The 20,812-nt window shown below is 45.1% G+C and overlaps 1 protein-coding gene across 1 annotated transcript in view; it reads right to left on the bottom strand.

The window, feature by feature from the left end:
• Window positions 1–20,812, bottom strand: part of LOC143955461 (uncharacterized) — a 133,530-nt gene that overhangs the window by 42,560 nt on the left and 70,158 nt on the right. Inside the window, exon 24 of the mRNA XM_077465504.1 lies at window positions 19,197–19,827. Coding sequence (XP_077321630.1) covers window positions 19,197–19,827 — 631 coding nt within the window. The remainder of the gene's footprint in view (window positions 1–19,196; window positions 19,828–20,812) is intronic.

Below are 20,812 nucleotides of genomic sequence, written 5' to 3'. Positions count from 1 at the left end.
CAATAGTACTAGCACTACAACATATCCAAATTTGGAGTTTCTAGCACCAAGTGACCCCGAGATACATGGCCCTAAAGTCGGGTCACAAAATATTTTCGAATGTGGTTGAAATAATGTCGAATCATGTTGAAATCATTTCGAATCCGGTAGAAATATTTTCGAATTTGGTAGAAATATTTTCGAATTTGGTTGAAATATTTTCGAATGTGGCCGATTTTTCGAATTCGGTAGAAAACTAAACGAAATCCGAAAACGAATTTAAGGAAGTTAACGAATATAACTAAACGAAATTAATGAATTAACGAATTAAAACGAAACGAAACTACTACATGGCCCTAAAGTCGGGTCACAAAATATTTTCGAATGCGGTTGAAATAATGTCAAATGCAGTTGAAATAATTTCGAATGCAGTTGAAATAATTTCGAATGCGGTTGAAATAATTTCGAATCATGTCGAATTCATTCGAATTCATTCGTTATATTTCTTTCGTATTCGTTGTAATTTGTTATTTTTTTATTCGGACATTCGGATGCATCCGAATGTCCGAAAGATGCAAAATTCGGCCGAATTTCGATTCTTTTACGAAACGAATTGCACAAGCCTAATTCTTAGCCCTTGTACACACGGTCGGACATTCTGGCAACCGAATCCGTTGGATTTTGTCCGACGGATTTTGGCCCGAAACTGTTGCATACACACGCTTGGACAAAGTTGTCGGACAATCCGATCGTTCAGAACGCGATGACGTTATTTCGTTACGATGGGACTACGTTCAGGCTAGTAGCCAATAGCTTTGGTCTAGGAATTTGATCTGAGCATGCGTGGCACTTTGTCCGATCGGAAAATCTCTACACACGATCGGACAAAGTCCCGTCGGATCATGTTGTCGGAAAATTTTATAGCCCAGCTCTAAAACTTTGTTGGTCGGATATTCCAACAGAAACAGTCCAATGGAGCCCACACGCGGTCGGATTATCCGACAACACGGTCCGATCGGACATTTTCCGTCACAAGGGCTTAGAAGGACAGAGAGGCCAACCCGTCACAAAGACCTGAAGTGCTGAACAGTATGTTGTCTACCGGGGCGCTCGGGTTCGGCACATGACGGATCTGCTGGACAGATAACTGGGAGGGGATGGGGAAGACCCGGCTGTCATGGTGCACGTTGGCACCAATGACAAAGTCAGAGGCAGATGGAGTGTCCTAAAGAACGATTTCAGGGACTTGGGAATCAAACTGAGAAAAAGGATCTACCGGTACATCGAACCACACCAGAAAGGCAGAGGGAGGTTAGGGAAGTAAACAAGTGGCAGAGGATCTGGTGTAGTAAGGAGGGGGTTGGGTTCCTGGAGAACTGGGCCGACTTCTCAGTTGATCACCAGTACTATAGAAGGGACGGAATGCACCTAAATGAGGAAGGTACATATCTGCTGGAAGTGAAGATGGCCAAAAAGTTAGAGGGGCTTTTAAACTAGATGACGGGGGGGAGGGTCCAGAGGTAGAGATAGTCAGTGCAGAACACATTCCAGAGTTTAGTATTGGGGGCATTAGTGGTAGGTTGACTAAAGCACATAAACCCAAGGTAAGTATAGTAACAAGTCCTAGTTGCAATCTCGGAAAACCCAATAAGTGGATAAAATGCGCCTGGTCTAAACGACGTGGCATGTTCACCAATGCCAGGAGCCTGGCGGACAAGACGGGAGAACTAGAGTTACTGTTTTACGAGGAGTACCGTATATACTCGAGTATAGGCCGACCCGAATATAAGCCGAGGCCCCCAATTTACCACAAAAAAACTGGGAAACTTATTGACTCGTGTATAAGCCGAGGGTGAGACATCCCTATGTCCATTCCTGTGTCCCGTCCGTCCCTGTGTCCATCCCTGTGTCCCGTCCGTCCCTGTGTCCATCCCTGTGTCCCGTCCGTCCCTGTGTCCCGTCCGTCCCTGTGTCCCGTCCGTCGCTGTGTCCCGTCCGTCGCTGTGTCCCGTCCGTCGCTGTGTCCCGTCCGTCGCTGTGTCCCGTCCATCCCTGCCTACCTGTGCCGATCTGCAGCCTCTATGTGCCATGCTCTCCTCGTCCTCGGCGGCCATTCCTCTGTTCAAAAGCCGCGCCTCCCTGTCTGTGATAGGCGGAACACTCAATTTCCCAGCAGTCAGTGTTCCGCCTATCACGGACATCCGCTCATTCTCATACTAAGGACGAGGATGAGAGGATGTCCGTGATAGGCGGAACACTGACTGCTGGGAAATTGAGTGTTCCGCCTATCACAGACAGGGAGGCGCGGCTTTTGAATAGTAGAATGGCCGCCGTCTGTCTGCTCGACACGCTGATCGGGCAGGCAGACGGCGATGACTCGAGTATAAGCCGAGGGGGGCACTTTCAGCCTCAAAAAAGAGGCTGAAAATCTTGGCTTATACTCGAGTATATACGGTATTTGGATTTTTGGGGAATTTCAGAGACCTGGTTCAACAGCTCTCATGATTGGCTGGCAACCATTCAAGGGTATTTCCTATATTGCAAGGATAGAGAGGGTAAAAAAGGGGGAGGGGTATGTCTATATATCAAGAATAATGTACAAGTGAATGTGAGAGATGACATCACTATGGGAGCTAGGGAGGAGGTGGCATCCTTATGGGTAGAGCTCCAAAGGGATGAAGCTAAGGGGAAAATAATACTGGGAGTATGTTATAGGTCCCCTAACCCAGTGCTCGACAAAACCCGGTCGCCAGGTCGCATTGGCGACTAGAATCAGCGACCTTGCGCCTGGGGCAGCATAGCTGGGGGTATCCCATCTCCGTGGACCCCCCCCCCCGCGCGATCGCGTCGGGCCGCGCCGCAGGCGGCCGGTAATTGAGCCCCCGGCTTTGAGGCCTTCTGTGATCCTATGGTTCCTTCTGGAATCTGGCGCCCTCTTGTGGTGGCCGTTGGAATTACAACCAACAATGCTAATGGGCCAGTCTTTCTCCATCCCTTTACTAAGAACCCCTAAACAAAACAAAACAAAAAAAAAAAAAATATATATATATATATATATATATATATATATATATATATATATTTTTTTTTTTTTTTTTATTATTTATTCTAACACCCTAGAGAGTAAAATGGTGGTCGTGGCAATACTGTCTGTCACACCATATTTGCACAGCGGACTTACAAGCGCACTTTTTTGGGGGAAAAATGTTTTATTTAATTAAAAAAAAAAAGACAACAGTAAAGTTAGCCCAATTTTTTTTTTTTTATATTGTGAAAGATAATGTTACGCCGAGTATATCGATACCCAACATGTCACGCTTCAAAATTGCGCCCGCTCATGGAATGGCGACAAACTTTTACCCTTTAAAATCTCCATAGGCGACGTTTAAAAAAATTCTTCAGGTTGCACGTTTTGAGTTACAGAGGAGGTCTGGGGCTAAAATTATTGCTCTTACTCTACCGATCGCAGCGATACCTCACATGTGTGGTTTGAACACCGCTTTCATATATGCGTTCGCTTCTGCACGCAAGCTTGGCAAGACAGGGCTCATTTAAAACAATTTTTTTTTCTTATTTTAACTTTTATTTTTATTTTTTTCACTGTTCTTTTTAAAAAAAAAAAATGTGTGTCACTTTTATTCCTATTACAAGGAATGTAAAAATGCCTTGTAATAGAAAAAAGCATGACAGGTCCTCTTTTATATATGAGATCTGGGGTCAGAGAGACCTCACATCTCATATTTACACTAAAATGCAATTTAAAAATGTCCCTCTAAGAGCTATGGGCAATGACTTGAAGACAGGTGGGGGGCTGGGGGCTATCTTCCCCTCACTCGTCTCCATGTCAGGCAAGGGACAGGTCCAGATCGCCGTCACGGACCTGGCTCCTAACTTTTTTAGCTGGCTCCTAGATTCCAAGCAAATTTGTCAACCCCTGCCCTAACCTGAGGGAGGAGGGGGAGACGGATCTCCTATCACGATTTGGATTAGCAGCAAGGATGGGAAGTGTCATCATAATGGGGGATTTTTTATTATACAGACATAGACTGGGCGGAGGGAACCGTGCATTCATCTAAGGCTCGCCAGTTCCAAAATGTCTTGTAGGACAATTTTATGGGTCAGATGGTAGACGCACCAACTAGAAATAAAGAGTTACTGGATCTACTGATTACCAACAATACAGACTTGATCACGGATGTGGAAATACGGGGCAATTTAGTAAACAGCGATCACAGGTCAATTGGCTTCAGTATAAATCACACAAATAGGAAACATAAGGGGAATACAAAAACACTGAATTTCAAAAGAGCCAACTTCCCTAAACTATGAACCTTACTAGAAGGCATAAATTGGGATATAATCTTAGGAACAAAGAACGCAGAGGAGAGATGGGTTTGCTTTAAGAGCATATTAAATAAGGGCATTAGCCAATGCATCCAATAGGGTAAGAAATTTAAAAGAGCGAACAAAAGTCCTGGATGGCTTAACTCCAATGTAAAAATGCATATAAAAGCAAAGGAGAAGGCCTTCAAAAAATACAAGGTTGAGGGATCATCATCAGCATTCAGACTTTATAAAGAATGCAACAAGATATGTAAGGGTGCAATAAGGACTGCTAAGATAGAACATGAAAGACACATAGCGGAGGAGAGAAAAAAAAAAATCCCAAGAAATGCTTTAAGTATGTAAACAGTAAAAAAAGGGAGGACAGACCATATTGGCCCCATAAAGAATGAGAAAGGACATCTGGTTACAAGGGATGGGGAGATGGTGAAGGTATTGAATTTATTCGTCTCCTCAGTCTTCACGAGGGAATCGGGAGGCTTCAGTAACCAAAACTGCAGTGTTTATCCTCATGACACATCACAGGAAGCACCTCCATGGTTAACAGAGGACAGAATTAAAATTAGACTTGGGAAAACTTAACATTAATAAATCACCGGGACCAGGTGGCTTGCACCCGAGGGTACTTAGGGAACTCAGTCAAGTAATTGCCAGACCATTGTTCCTAATTTTTAATGACAGTCTACTGACTGGAATGGTGCCAGCTGATTGGAGAAAAGCCAACGTAGCACCAATATTTAAAAAGGGCCCAAAATACAGCCCTGGGAATTACAGACCAGTCAGCCTAACATCAATAGTATGTAAACTATTGGAGGGGATAATCGATTATATACAAGATTTTAGTAATGAGAACAGTATCATTAGCAGTAATCAGCATGGATTCATGAAGAATCATTCTTGCCAAACCAATCTACTAACCTTCTATGAGGATTTGAGTCGCAAGCTAGATAAAGGAAGGCCCGTAGACGCAGTGTATCTAGATAAAGGAAGGCCCGTAGACGTGGTGTATCTGGATAAAGGAAGGCCCGTAGACGTGGTGTATCTGGATAAAGGAAGGCCCGTAGACGTGGTGTATCTAGATAAAGGTAGGGCCCGTAGACGTGGTATATCTAGATAAAGGAAGGCCCGTAGACGTGGTATATCTAGATAAAGGAAGGCCCGTAGACGTGGGGTATCTAGATAAAGGAAGGCCCGTAGACGTGGGGTATCTAGATAAAGGAAGGCCCGTAGACGTGGTATATCTAGATAAAGGAAGGCCCGTAGACGTGGTATATCTAGATAAAAGAAGGCCCGTAGACGTGGTATATCTAGATAAAGGAAGGCCCGTAGACGTGGGGTATCTAGATAAAGGAAGGCCCGTAGACGTGGTGTATCTAGATAAAGGAAGGCCCATAGACGTAGTATATCTGGATAAAGGAAGGCCCGTAGACGTGGTGTATCTAGATAAAAGAAGGCCCATAGATGTGGTATATCTGGATAAAGGAAGGCCCGTAGACGTGGTGTATCTAGATAAAGGAAGGCCCATAGACGTAGTATATCTGGATAAAGGAAGGCCCATAGACGTAGTATATCTGGATAAAGGAAGGCCCGTAGACGTGGTGTATCTAGATAAAAGAAGGCCCATAGACATGGTATATCTGAATAAAGGAAGGCCCGTAGACGTGGTGTATCTAGATAAAGGAAGGCCCGTAGACGTGGTATATCTAGATAAATGAAGGCCGGTAGATGTGATGTATCTAGATAAAGGAAGGCCCGTAGACGTGGTGTATCTGGATAAAGGAAGGCCCGTAGACGTGTTATATCTAGATAAAGGAAGGCCCGTAGACGTGGTGTATCTAGATAAAGGAAGGCCCGTAGACGTGGTGTATCTGGATAAAGGAAGGGCCGTAGACGTGGTGTATCTGGATAAAGGAAGGGCCATAGACATGGTGTATCTAGATAAAGGAAGGCCCGTAGACGTGGTGTATCTAGATAAAGGAAGGCCTGTAGATGTGATGTATCTAAATAAAGGAAGGCCCGTAGACGTGGTGTATCTGGATAAAGGAAGGCCCGTAGACGTGGTGTATCTGGATAAAGGAAGGGCCGTAGGCGTGGTGTATCTAGATAAAGGAAGGCCCGTAGACGTGGTGTATCTAGATAAAGGAAGGCCCGTAGGCGTGGTGTATCTAGATAAAAGAAGGCCCATAGACGTGGTATATCTGGATAAAGGAAGACCCCATAGACGTGGTATATCTAGATAAAGGAAGGCCCATAGACGTGTTATATCTAGATAAAGGAAGGCCCGTAGACGTGGTGTATCTGGATAAAGGAAGGCCCGTAGACGTGGTGTATCTGGATAAAGGAAGGCCCGTAGACGTGGTGTATCTAGATAAAGGAAGGACCGTAGACGTGGTGTATCTGGATAAAGGAAGGCCCATAGACGTGGTGTATCTGGATAAAGGAAGGCCCGTAGACGTGGTGTATCTAGATAAAGGAAGGCCCGTAGACGTGGTGTATCTAGATAAAGGAAGGCCCGTAGACGTGGTGTATCTGGATAAAGGAAGGCCCGTAGACGTGGTGTATCTGGATAAAGGAAGGCCCGTAGATGTGGTGTATCTGGATAAAGGAAGGCCCGTAGACGTGGTGTATCTGGATAAAGGAAGGCCCGTAGACGTGGTGTATCTAGATAAAGGAAGGCCCGTAGACGTGGTGTATCTAGATAAAGGAAGGACCGTAGACGTGGTGTATCTAGATAAAGGAAGGACCGTAGACGTGGTGTATCTGGATAAAGGAAGGCCTGTAGACATGTTGTATCCAGATTTTGCAAAAGCATTTGACACTGTTCCCCATAAATGTTTACTGTACAAAATAAGTTCGGTTGGCATGGACCATAGGGTGAGTACATGGATTGAAAACTGGCTACAAGGGCAAGTTCAGAGGGTGGTGATAAATGGGGAGTACTCGGAATGGTCAGGGGTGGGTAGTGGGGTCCCCCAGGGTTCTGTGCTGGGACCAATCCTATTTAATTTGTTCATAAACGACCTGGAGGATGGGGATGGGGGAAACAGTTCAATCTCTGTATTTGCAGATGATACTAAGCTAAGCAGGGCAATAACTTCTCCGCAGGATGTGGAAACCTTGCAAAACGATAACATGCCAAATGAGGTTCAATGTTAATAAATGTAAAATAATGCATTTGGGTGGCAAAAATCTGAATGCAATCTATAGACTGGGGGGGAGAACCTCTGGGGGGATCTAGGATGGAGAAGGACCTGGGGGTCCTAGTAGATGATGGGCTCAGCAATGCCAAGCTGCTGCTAACAAAGCAAACAGAACATTGGCATTAAAAAGGGATCAACTCCAGAGATAAAACGATAATTCTCCCCTCTACAAGACTCTGGTCTGGCTGCACCTGGAGTATACTGTCCAGTTCTGGGCACCAGTCCTCAGGAAGGATGTACTGGAAATGGAGCGACTACAAAGAAGGGCAACAAAGCTAATAAAGGGTCTGGAGGATATTAGTCATGAGGAAAGGTTGTGAGCTCTGAACTTATTCTCTCTGGAGAAGAGACGCTTGAGAGTGGATATGATTTCATTATATAAATACCGGACTGGTGACCCCACAATATATAAATACCGGACTGGTGACCCCACAATATATAAATACCGGACTGGTGACCCCACAATATATAAATACTGTACTGGTGACCCCACAATAGGGAGAAAATGTTTTCGCAGGAGGGAGTTTAACAAGACTCGTGGCCACTCATTAAAATTAGAAGATTTAACCTTAAACTACTGTAAGAGCGGCAAGGATGTGGAATTCCCTTCCACAGGTGGTGGTCTCAGCGGGTGGCATCGATAGTTTCATAAAACTATTAGATAAGCACCTGAACGACCACAACATACAGGGATATACAATGCAATACTGAGATATAATCACACGTTGGTTGGACTTGTGTATTTTTTCAGCTTCACCTACTATGTAACTCAATATTGAACCCTACGGACCAAGAGTGGGAGGCCATTAAAATTCACGTGTGTGTAAAAGCAGGTGTCCCAATACTTGTGGTAATTTGTGTGTATCATCATCTGATCGAGATAAAAGACGTCACAGTGACTATGGAGGAAGAGGACGGACATGACTGGGGGGGGGGGGGGGGGGTTACTGGGTGTAATTTTACAAAATAATAACTTATTACCTCCTCTGCTGCCACTTCCAGCAACGTTCCCTCGCTACTTCCTTATTACTCGCCCGGAACTTCCTATTTATACCTGCCATCACTTCCTGTCTGCACCTGACATCACTTCCTGTCTTCCATAGAGACTTCCTATCTGGGTAGAAGTGAGAAGATCACCACCTTGTGGAGCTCAGAGGAACTGCAGGCTACGAAAAACATCTCGTAGCGTGAACATGGTCCAAAGTAAGGGAAAAAAGTAAGGGAAAAAATTGGGGTTGGCTGGTGCTCTTTTTGTCTATCTCACTTTTCTCATTGGAGGTCTTTTCCCCTATTTTTTTTTTTTAGGGGGAGTGGTTGAGCTGCCAAGGGTAAGTCATCAAGGCCAGCTAATGTGTAAATCAATCCACCCGTGCCAAAAAAACAAACAAACATGTAATTATTAAAGTGGCAGCTGCTGTTCAAATAAAAAAGTAAATCCTCCTAAGTGGCTATAACAAAATGTGGATAATTATTATTATTATTACAGGATTTATATAGCGCCAACAGTTTACGCAGCACTTTACAACAGCCTTTCTCAACCTTTTCAACTAAGAGTCTCGGGGAACCCCTAATAAAAATTTGAAATCTACAACTCATGATACATTAGTGTGATGGTCAGTGAGAAGAATGGTCCTCACAAATGTGGTCATTGGGAAGAATGGTCCTCACACTTGTGGTCAGTGGGAAGAATGGTCCTCACACTTGTGGTCATTGGGAAGAATGGTCCTTACACTTGTGGTCATTGGGAAGAATGGTCCTTACACTTGTGGTCATTGGGAAGAATGATCCTTACACTTGTGGTCAGTGGGAAGAATGGTCCTCACACTTGTGGTCATTGGGAAGAATGGTCCTTACACTTGTGGTCATTGGGAAGAATGGTCCTCACACTTTTGGTCATTGGGAAGAATGGTCCTTACACTTGTGGTCATTGGGAAGAATGGTCCTTACACTTGTGGTCAGTGGGAAGAATGGTCCTCACACTTGTGGTCATTGGGAAAAATGGTCCTTACACTTGTGGTCATTGGGAAGAATGGTCCTCACACTTTTGGTCATTGGGAAGAATGGTCCTTACACTTGTGGTCATTGGGAAGAATGGTCCTTACACTTGTGGTCAGTGGGAAGAATGGTCCTCACACTTTTGGTCATTGGGAAGAATGGTCCTTACACTTGTGGTCAGTGGGAAGAATGGTCCTCACACTTGTGGTCATTGGGAAGAATGGTCCTCACACTTGTGGTCATTGGGAAGAATGGTCCTCACACTTGTGGTCATTGGGAAGAATGGTCCTCACACTTGTGGTCATTGGGAAGAATGGTCCTCACACTTGTGGTAATTGGGAAAAATTACCCCCTTACAGATAGTTAAAAAGATCAATGGTGTCGGTGGGAACTTATCCGAGAGGCAGAAATTGCCCAATGCTGAAGGAACCCCTAGCAACCTCTGGAGGAAACCTAGGGTTCCACGGAACCCTGGATGAGAATCACTGCTTTACAATATAAAAGGGAGACAATACAGTTATAATACAATAAAATACAAGAGGTTTAAGAGGGCCCTGCTCAGAAGAGCTTACAATTTAACAGGGTGGGGCAGGTGGTACAAAAGGTGGTAACTGTTAAGGAATGAGCTGATGGAAGTGGTAGGAGATTAGTTGGAGACGTGATAGGCTTTCCTGAAGAGATGAGCTTTCTGGAATCACCTGAAGGCAAACAAGAGTTGGGCGATAGCCCGGACAGGTGGAGGTAGCGAGTTCCAGAGGGTGGGAGAGGCTCTGGAGAAATCCTGGAGATGAGCATGGGAGGAGGAGACGAGAGAGAGCTTGAGGTGTAGGAGGTCTTGAGAAGAGACGGTTTGGGTGATATTTGGAGACAAGATTGGGGGATGTAGCTCGGGGCAGAGCTATGATGTGGGGTATACTTGGATATAGATACGTACAAGCACGCGAACACCGTTAAAGTCTATGGGACACAAACGTGAAAAAAATCAAAAGTGCTAATTTTAAAGGCTTATATGCAAGTTATCGCCATAAAAAGTGTTTGGGGACCCGGGTCCTGCCCCAGGGGACATTTATCAATGCAAAAAAAAAAGTTTTGACGTTTTTTTTCTGGAGCAGTGATTTTAATAATGCTTAAAGTGATACAATAAAAGTGTTATATTCCTTTAAGTTTCATACCTGGGGGGGTCCCCTTAGTCTGCCTGTAAAGTAGCATGTTTTTTCCCATGTTCCCACATGACATTTCTAAAGGAAAAAATGTCATTTAAAATTGCTCACGGGTCTATCTAACTAACGATCCCAGGACACGCGCTGTTTAATGCTATTGTAGTAGCAAAGATTTGAGGATCCAGGACTACGGCTCCCTCCCCTCCCCCCCTCCCTCCCAGCTCTCCCCCAATTCTCTTCCTTCTCCACCTTCTCCTATTCTCTAATCTTCTCTCTTCCTCTGCTAATGGGTCTTTCCCCTCTTCTTTTCTGTTCTTTGTTTTCTTTCAATCTCTCATTTAGCGGTGCTAGCTGCACGATTGGACATCTATACAACTCAAGAGGTAACAGCATCGGCGGACGGGGTCCTGTGTGATCCAGGGTTTTTAAGTTATAGAACCTGTGTTGCCGCCGACAACATGTCTTAGGAACTGACCGGTGTATTGCTCAATTGTGCATCGTGCTAGATGTAATACATTGCCGCATTAATGAGACTTTTGTTTGTATTGTACTGAAAACCTTCAATAAAAATATTGAAACATAAAATTGCTCACGGCTGTAATGTATTGCCAGATCCCAGCAATAAACATAATATTTTTTTTTTTTTAACAGTGTTGGTCCTCCCCAATCCATACCAAGCCCTTAGGGTCTGGTATGGATATTAAGGTTAACTTCATGCCAATTTTTTCTAAAGGAAAATGGCCTAGGTCCCCCCCCCCCGAAAAACAATACCAGACCCAAAGGACTTGGTATGGATGGGGGGAACCCATGCTGTTTTTGTCCTAATTCTGTCATGGGGCTCCCCTTAGCCACTTCAATACACTATTTTATATATTGTACACTGCACTATATACTTTGCACTACATTATATATACAGTACTACACTGACTGCACTATATACTCTGGACTGTATTATATATACTTCACTGACTGCGCTATATACTCTGCACTGTATTATATATACTACACTGACTGCACTATATACTCTGCACTGCATTATATATACTACACTGACTGCACTATATACTCTGCACTGTATTATATATACTTCACTGACTGCACTATATACTCTGCACTGTATTATATATACTTCACTGACTGCACTATATACTCTGCACTGTATTATATATACTACACTGACTGCACTATATACTCTGCACTGCATTATATATACTACACTGACTGCGCTATATACTCTGCACTGTATTATATATACTACACTGACTGCGCTATATACTCTGCACTGTATTATATATACTACACTGACTGCACTATATACTCTGCACTGCATTATATATACTACACTGACTGCACTATATACTCTGAACTGTATTATATATACTACACTGTCTGCACTATATACTCTGCACTGTATTATATATACTACACTGACTGCACTATATACTCTGCACTGTATTATATATACTTCGCTGACTGCACTATATACTCTGCACTGTATTATATATAGTACGCTGACTGCACTATATATTCTGCACTGTATTATATATACTTCGCTGACTGCACTATATATTCTGCACTGTATTATATATACTACACTGACTGCACTATATACTCTGCTGAAGAACTGGGCCTTAGGTGTTGGTGGTGGCAGAACATAGTAAGGCCGCGTACACACGAGAGGATTGTCCGCCCAACTTAGTCTGCTGAACCGTGTTTCAGCGGACAATCCGCTCGTGTGTGGGCTTCAGCGGACTTTTTCAGCGGACTGTCTGCCGAACCAAGTCTTACGGAATTTCCGTAATTTTGTCCGTCCAAACTTGGTTTCAGCGGACAGTCCGCTCGTGAGTAGGCAAGTTTGACGTACTAAGTTTGGCGCATGCTCAGAAAGGATTTCCACGGCGGAAGGTTGCATTGCAGTGTATTGGACGTCGTATTTCTAGTCCCGCCGTACGTGCTGTACACGTCATTGCGCAAGTTTTCAGCGGACTGTCTGTTCATCGTGTGTGGTCAAGTCTGTTCATTCAAAAGTAGGACGGACTGTCTGTCAGACGAATTTAGTTGGGCGGACAATCCGCCCGTGTGTATGCGGCCTAACCCATCACAGTTACTCTTGTTGGGTCCCGAAACGGGCCCTGCTGGTAAATATTATTTCAGAGGCTGCTTGCCCTCTTTTCCAGATCCAGGAATAGGGGAGGCGGTGCACCACGCGCCCTCTATGGACGGGCCGCCATTGTTCAGTGGTTAGAGTCCACTAACTCTGAGGCCTGTAGAAGGAGGTGGAGGCTCCAAGCGCGTAGCCTGTCCTACTCAACCTGACCCACATCCGACTCTCGTTTCCTCCCGGTGATGTCACTTCCACCGGTGTGTTCCATGCTGGTTGGCGTATGACTACCAGGACCTGCAGGGCATCTATGCCCTTCCCTACCATGCTCCAGCCATCCGGACCACCCAGTGAAAGCCTGCAGGACGGAGGCGAGCAGCAGACCATTATCACAGGATGAGCGTATTTATTGACTGGTACTCTGTGAGTGTTTTTAATCTAGTGTTATAATAAAAACTGTACTTTTAATACTTCACTGAGGTGGCGCCCCCTTCCTTTTGCTTGTAACTCTGGTAAGAATTTTCATTGTACACAGAGGTGGTGGGGCACTCGAGGGTGTCGTGGTGACCACAATATCAACCGATCGTGTGGATCAAGATTTCCTTAACTGACTTTTTACCTTGGGTCAATTCACATCATTTTATTTCTTTGGGACTTTTCGTTTTTATTAAGCGTGCATTGTATCATTTATAATATTTAACTACGTCAGCGCTGGAAGATTTTGCCCCCTCCCCCGCCTTCACTATGCAGAACTACGCTACTTTAACCGGCAATTGCGCAGCCATGCAACGTTGTACCCAAACAAAATGTATATATTTTTTTCACACAAATAGACCTTTTTTGTGGTGGTGTTTATTTTTTTGTAAAACTTTCTTTATAGGGTTGGTCACATCTCAACATACATTTGGAGTAGAAGTGTAATGGTGATTTTTTTCCGTTTCATTAGAACAGAAGAAGAAAAAAAAATAAAGGTAACACGTAGTAACATAAACATGGATGGTATGAAGGGAACCTCTCTTGCGAGGAAGGTGTATGTCTCTGTAAGAGTCCAGGGCTTACTACGCATGCACCAATGGCGCGTTGCCGCAAGAGGAAATCCGTGCCAACTGAGCATCTGCGCCAAAGAAGCCTCAGTGCGCCAACCCGCACCTGCGCAGAAGACCTGATGGAAAAAGGTGGGAAAATGCCCAGGAGGCGCACAGGAAGTGACCTCAACCTGATGGAAAAAGGTGGGAAAATGCCCAGGAGGCGCACAGGAAGTGACCTCGACCTGATGGAAAAAGGCGGGAAAATGCCCAGGAGGCGCACAGGAAGTGACCTCAACCTGATGGAAAAGGGCGGGAAAATGGCCAGGAGGTGACCTCAACCTGATGGAAAAAGGCAGGAAAATGCCCAGGAGGCGCACAGGAAGTAACCTCAACCTGATGGAAAAGGGCGGGAATATGGCCAGGAGGTGACCTCAACCTGATGGAAAAAGGCGGCAAAATGCCCAGGAGGTGCATAGGAAGTGACCTCAACCTGATGGAAAAGGGCGGGAAAATGCCCAGGAGGCGCACAGGAAGTGACCTCAACTTGATGGAAAAAGGTGGGAAAATGCCCAGGAGGCTCACAGGAAGTGAACTCAACCTGATGGGAAAAGGCGGGAAAATGCCCAGGAGGCGCACAGGAAGTAACCTCGACCTGATGGAAAAGGCCGGGAAAATGGCCAGGAGGTGACCTCAACCTGATGGAAAAAGGCGGGAAAATGCCCAGGAGGCGCACAGGAAGTAACCTCAACCTGATGGAAAAGGGCGGGAATATGGCCAGGAGGTGACCTCAACCTGATGGAAAAAGGCGCCAAAATGCCCAGGAGGTGCATAGGAAGTGACCTCAACCTGATGGAAAAGGGCGGGAAAATGCCCAGGAGGTGCACAGGAAGTGACCTCAAACTTCCATATATAAGCCCAGCCCAGACATGCTGGGTTCTCTTCAGTCCCCCCTTGTTCCTGTGCTAGTGTGTGATCTGTCTGAACTTGTTGTGACCTGGAAATCTATTTGACTACTTTTGATTGCTGCTTGCCTTTGACCTTGGATTTGTACCTTGACCATTCTACTTCTTTGCCCCTTTTGTACTCAGCTGCCAGATTGGAACTGACCCCGGCTTGGATCTCGACCATTCTTCTTCTGACTAACTCTTTTATAGTTCGTTGCCAAACTGGACTTGACATCGGCTCGGATCTCAGACTAAGGCTTGCATGGTGATCCGTACCCCTGGCACCCGTGCTACTGTTTCCTCCCCCAAGTCTCTGTTTCCATCTCCAGAGGCTTCAAGGACCCCTGAGATGCAAGGGAGGCCTCCCCACTACTTCGGGTCTCACCTCAGGTACATGGCCCTCGTGGCAGTCTCCTTGGCTGCAATCAGTTCATTGTCTGTGGTAGGCTTGGGGCTTTTAGAAGCCAGTTTACCTAGCGACCGACAGAGCAGGCTGCCTAACGCAGAGTCAGCTCCTACCCTGTGTTGGCCTCGACAGGTGGGGGGGGGCCTAAGTTGACCCAGGAGCTGTTCAGCTCGGGTCCCGCACCAGGGGATAACCAGGACCTCAAATTAACCTCCTCCAGCACTCCGCCTGAGCCCAAACCACCCCATGCCCCCACAGTGCCTCAGTGGCATATAAATAACTGCCACTGCCCCTGTGGTGGCTGATTTTCTGCCAGGGAGACTCTAAAGTTCTCAACCTTCTTAATAGTCTCATGGGACATGTTGTTTAGGTCCCAGTGCATTTTTAACCTTTGGTAATGAGAGAGTAAAAGGGGGAAAAAGTAAAGGGGGGAAGAGAAAAGAAAAAAGAAAGGGGGGATTAGGGGTTGGACGGGGAAAGGTAGAGATGAGGGAATAGGATTGTACCTTATGCTTCAAAAAGTCTCCTATGTCTGCACCGGGCTCCTAGCTTCTGCATCTGCGTCTTTCATACAAACAGGTATGTACAATGTTCTATGTCAGTGCTCCGGTCTAGGGTGGTGGGGTATATTCTTCTACTACCAAGATTGCTTGCGGTGGGCAAGGGTTGGTTCTGCCAGCTCTCGCAGTGCTACATCTAGGCTAGAAGGACTTTGGGTAGAACTAGAAAAATGGTTCTGTCTGCCTTAGGAATGATCGGCGGGTCCCGACGGGCATCGGGTCTGTCGGACCCTCTGATTGGCTCACGTGCGCCCCAGACCCAAAACAAAGAAGTCACGTACAGGTACGTGATTTCGCGCTCAAGGGCTGCCCTGCCGCAGTATATATGCGTGAGGTGGTCCTTAAGCGGTTAAAGGTGCCATAACACGCCAGTCATAAAAACATTTCTTTATTAGGCTTTAACATTAAAAATATGTAAATATGATTGGACTTTAACAACAAGCAAGGAGTATCGAATACAGACTTTTATGTTGTTGACAATTGCTCTTCACTCCACACTCGTTTCGCCAGTCGGCTTCTTCAGGAGCCGTAAAGCATTATATATATTTTGTCACAACAACAATATCCAAGAATTGAATAAACAGCACAAGGAGTCACTGAGGTTAATGCTCCAAAGAAACAGACCCCACAAATATTAGTGGGCCATAGAGAGAACAAATGGAGACCAAAGGGATCTTTCTATAAACTTAAAATATTCCAAATAATATTATTATATTCAATAAGATGCAGCGAAAACCACAGGAGAGGTTCCAAAAGGGAAGCCAATAGATGTGTGACGGCATCTGTGGAAGCTGAGGAACATCCATGGGGGCCATTGAATGATTCTGGGATGATTGTTGCCCTTTTTCTGGGTTCCTTGCTACTTATGGAATATGCTATTACTTGGAATATTCCAAGTTAGTCTCTGGAAAGATCTCTGGCTTACCATTTGAAACCACTCCCGTGGTTTTCTCTGAAAATTATTGGATATAATGATACTATTTGGAATATTTAAAGTTCATGGAAAAATCCCTTTGGTCTCCATTTGTTCCCCCTATGGCCCACTAATACCTGTGGGTCAGTTTCTTTGGTGAATGAACTTCAGTGACTCCTTGTAAATGCTGTTTATGCAATTCTTGGAAGCAAGGAATATTGAATACAGATTTTTATGTTGTTGACAATTGCTCTTCACGCGACATGTTTCGCCGGTCGGTTTCTTCAGGACCCGTAAAGCATTAGATATATTTTGTTACAACATCGATATCCAAGAATTGAATAAACAGCACAAGGAGGTGCATGTTCATGCACTGAGGTTCATGATCCAAAGGAACTGACTCCACAGGTATTAGTGGGCCATATAGGGAACAAATGGAGGCCAAAGGAATCTTTCTATAAACGTAAAATATTCCACATAGTATCATTATATCCAATAATCTGCAGAAAAAAACATGAGAGAGTTTTCAAAGGGGAAGCCAGAGATGTGTGACAGCATCTGTGGGAGCTGAAGAACATCCAATGGGGCAAATTAATGATTCTGGGGTGACTGATGCCCTTTCTCTGGGTTCCTTGCTACTTATGGACTATGCTATTACTTGGAATACTCCAAGTTAGTCTCTCTAAAGATTTCTGACTTACCTTTTGAAACCTGTCCCGTGGTTTTTTCTGCAGCTTATTGGATATAATGATACTATTTGGAATATGTTAAAGGAGTTATAAATGCAGGTTTATCTTAATGCATTCTATGCAATAAGATTAAAAAAAAAAAACCTTCTGTGTGTAGCAGCTTCTCCTAATTACTTACCTGAGCCCCAGCTCTCTCCAGAGATGTCAAGGAATGTCTTAGCCATCCGGGACTCTCTATGGACGCCCTCCTGGCAAATTAGTTCCACGCTGTAGCCGTCTTTCGGCTATAGCGTGGATGGGGGTTGGTTAAAGTCCCTTTTATTACTGTTTCTAAAACAGCTTTGTGTTGTTTAGAGCTGTGTTCGGGGAAGCTCAGAATCATTGGCTGCGACCCAGTGATCGGCGTGTGCATTGAAGAATGAGTTCATAGGGACCATAAAAGGGACTAGAAAGGGACCATAGCTGACAAGATGATTGATGAATGTCCTGCTACAGAAGATCAAAGATCAAAGGCATTGAAGATTGACCAGGGTACATAGACATGGACAATGCTGCCCCTAGAGGCCAATACAGCAGAACAGACAGTAATATAATCCCCATAAATACTGATTCGTCAAAAGTCTAGATGGGATGACACTGGGGTTGGGTTTGGATGGTGTATGATCAAAGTATAAAAGACTGAACGAGTGAGAGAGCGCTCTCTTTGCCTCTACCCTTTTTCGCTGGTGGCTTTCCGAGCCGCATGGCTCGCTCTCTTCCATTTTGAGTCCAGCCGAGGAGACCATGCGATAAGTATCTTTGATGTTGTTTGATGGGTGGCACAGTGGTGTAGTGGTCAGCACTCTCACCTAGCAGTAAAAAGGGTCACTGGTTCAAATCCCAACCACGACTCTACCTGCCTGGAGTTTGCATGTTCTCCCTGTGCCTGCGTGGGTTTCCTCCGGGTACTCAGGTTTCCTCCCACACTCCAAAGACATGCAGGTAGGTTAATTGGCTTCTGTCCAAAATTGGCCCTAGAATATGAATGGGGACCTTAGATTGGGGGCTCCTTGAGGGTAGGGACCGATGTGAGTGCGCAGGAGTAGACACTCACTCAGGCTGAACTAGATGGACTGGTGTCTTTATTCAACCTTACTAACTATGAAACTATGTTCTTGTATTATATGTTCTGGTTATATGATTTGTAATATCTTTATTTAGTATTCTCGTGTTAAGCGTTTCCTATTATCTAGGGAAATAAATAAGACGTTGTTTTATTAAGCAGTGTGCTTGATTTCATAGCTAACCTTGTATTTTAGTGATATCAACAGTAACATGTGATCAGAGTTTTAATAGACTAGCTAACTAGTGGGAATAGACAAGTTAATACATAGGTGCAATAATATTTATTGTACTATTTACTTCAAGGTCTGATTTATTTGAACAACATTTCCCGCACTCAGGGCAGGAGCACGGCTTCTCCCCCCATGTGGGATCTCCGATGCGTAACAAGTTTTGCTTTCTGTGTATAACATTTCCCGCAATCAGGGCAGGAATACGGCTTCTGACCCGTGTGAGAAGTCTGATGTCTGGAGACACTGAACCTCTCTGAAAAACGTTTCCCGCACACAGGGCAGGGATACGGCTTCTCCGCAGTGTGAGATTTTTGATGTTTAACAAGGTCTGATATATCCGAACAACATTTTCCGCACTCAGGGCAGGAATACGGCTTCTCCCCCGTGTGAGATCTCTGATGAATAACAAGTTTCGCTTTCTGTGTATAACATCTTCCGCATTCGGCGCAGGAATACGGCTTCTCGCCCGTGTGAGATTTCTGATGTCTGGAAAGAGTGGACTTCTCTGAAAAACATTTCCCGCACTCAGGGCAGGAATACAGCTTCTCCCCCGTGTGAGATCTTTGATGTTTAACAAGGTCTGATTTGTTTGAACAACATTTGCCACACTCAGAGCAGGAATACGGCTTCTCTCCTGTGTGAGATCTTTGATGTCTAACGAGGTCTGATTTCTGTATATAACATTTCCCGCACTCAGAGCAGAAGTGCGGCCTCTCGCCCGTGTGAGTCTTCTGATGTATGTAAAGATGGACCTTCTGTAAAAAACATTTCCCGCACTCGGGGCAGGAATGCGGTTTCTTGCCCGTGTGTAAATTCTGATGTCTGCAAAGACTGGACTTCTTTGAAAAAAATTTCCCACACTCGGGGCAGGAATACAGCTTTCCACTCGTGTGAGATCTCAGATGTTCAGTAAGACCTAATTTAGAATTAAAACTTTCCCCACATTCAGGACAGGAAAATGTCTCCTCCCCCTGAAGCCCGGCACCATCCCCCACAGTACGAGGTTGCTCAGAGTCGGAGGGATTCCATGGTCTATCCACACTGTGAAGTCCACCATCCATAGTGGAGATCATTGTCTTTTCTCCTCCACAATCTCCTGTGATGTCCTCATCTTCCATTCTACAACCTGGAGATAAAGTGAGATGATCCTTCGAGGGTTTCTCCATGGCGTGTCCTGGAAAAATATAAAAACATCATCAATAGATATGAGAGGGTTAGTTCACTTCCATCAAGATCCCATCTGGATCAGGTAGATATGAGTGAGGAGATGTTCTCTGTGGAGGTCCCAACCAGCCGGGACTTTTCCCCCCTCTTCAGTCAAAGGTTCTTTGGTCCTCCCAGATCACTTCTACATTTACACAGCCTTGTCAGAAGAGCAGGAACCAATGGGGACTGGGAGGTCCATGCTCTTCACACAACCACAAGCCTAGGCCAATAAGTGTGCAGTAACAGAGCAGAGATAAGAGAAGAATATATGATGGGTCACCTGTGCTGATCTCTGTAGGAGTGTCCTCCTCTATGAATGTCCTCGATATTATGAGTGCAACCTGGCAGACAAGGAGAGGAGGGGGACAAGTGCGCTCCCTCGAACCATATCAGACCACATGCCCTCAACCTGGGCAAGTTATCTAACCAAGGGAGAGCCATCTGGCAAAGGAGCATGTCCCCATGCGGATGAGGACCAAGCCTCTTCCCCAAAACCCTGGCCTGGTTGTTGTGGGGGGGGGGGGGGTCTGCAGGCTGGGGGCTTATTGGAATCTGCTTTAACGACAGGGGGGCATCCTGATACTGGACCCTCCCACATGAATGTTTACGTAAATGAGAGTCTCATAGATAACAGCATTAATTATATTTGGATATAACCATACTTGGTCAATGTCACCAATGAAATTCCAGTGACCTCTACCCAATATTGTCATTTCCAAATATAGTCAATGATGTCACCTGGGAGACCCCAACCTTTTATTTATTGTAGCTGTCATCTGCTCGAGCTCTCAGCTCATGTTGGTGAGTGGTGGGATTTTTTGTCTTTCAGTGGGTCAGCGGGCGTTACTAAAGAGAAATTCTGGTCCCCTTTGTTGCTGCTGTATTATCTTTCTGCAGTGTGGACAGGGTTAAAATAAGGATTCAGTAATGCAGAAGGGCAGCAGCCATCTTTA

The sequence above is a fragment of the Lithobates pipiens genome, unplaced genomic scaffold (genome assembly GCF_037356315.1).
Source record: "Lithobates pipiens isolate NorthernLeopardFrog02 unplaced genomic scaffold, aLitPip1_a1.2 Scaffold_35, whole genome shotgun sequence".
Taxonomy (NCBI): Eukaryota; Metazoa; Chordata; class Amphibia; order Anura; family Ranidae; genus Lithobates; species Lithobates pipiens.
The sequence above is the reverse complement of the archived record's forward strand: the minus strand, read 5'-3'. Positions and strand labels throughout refer to the sequence as shown.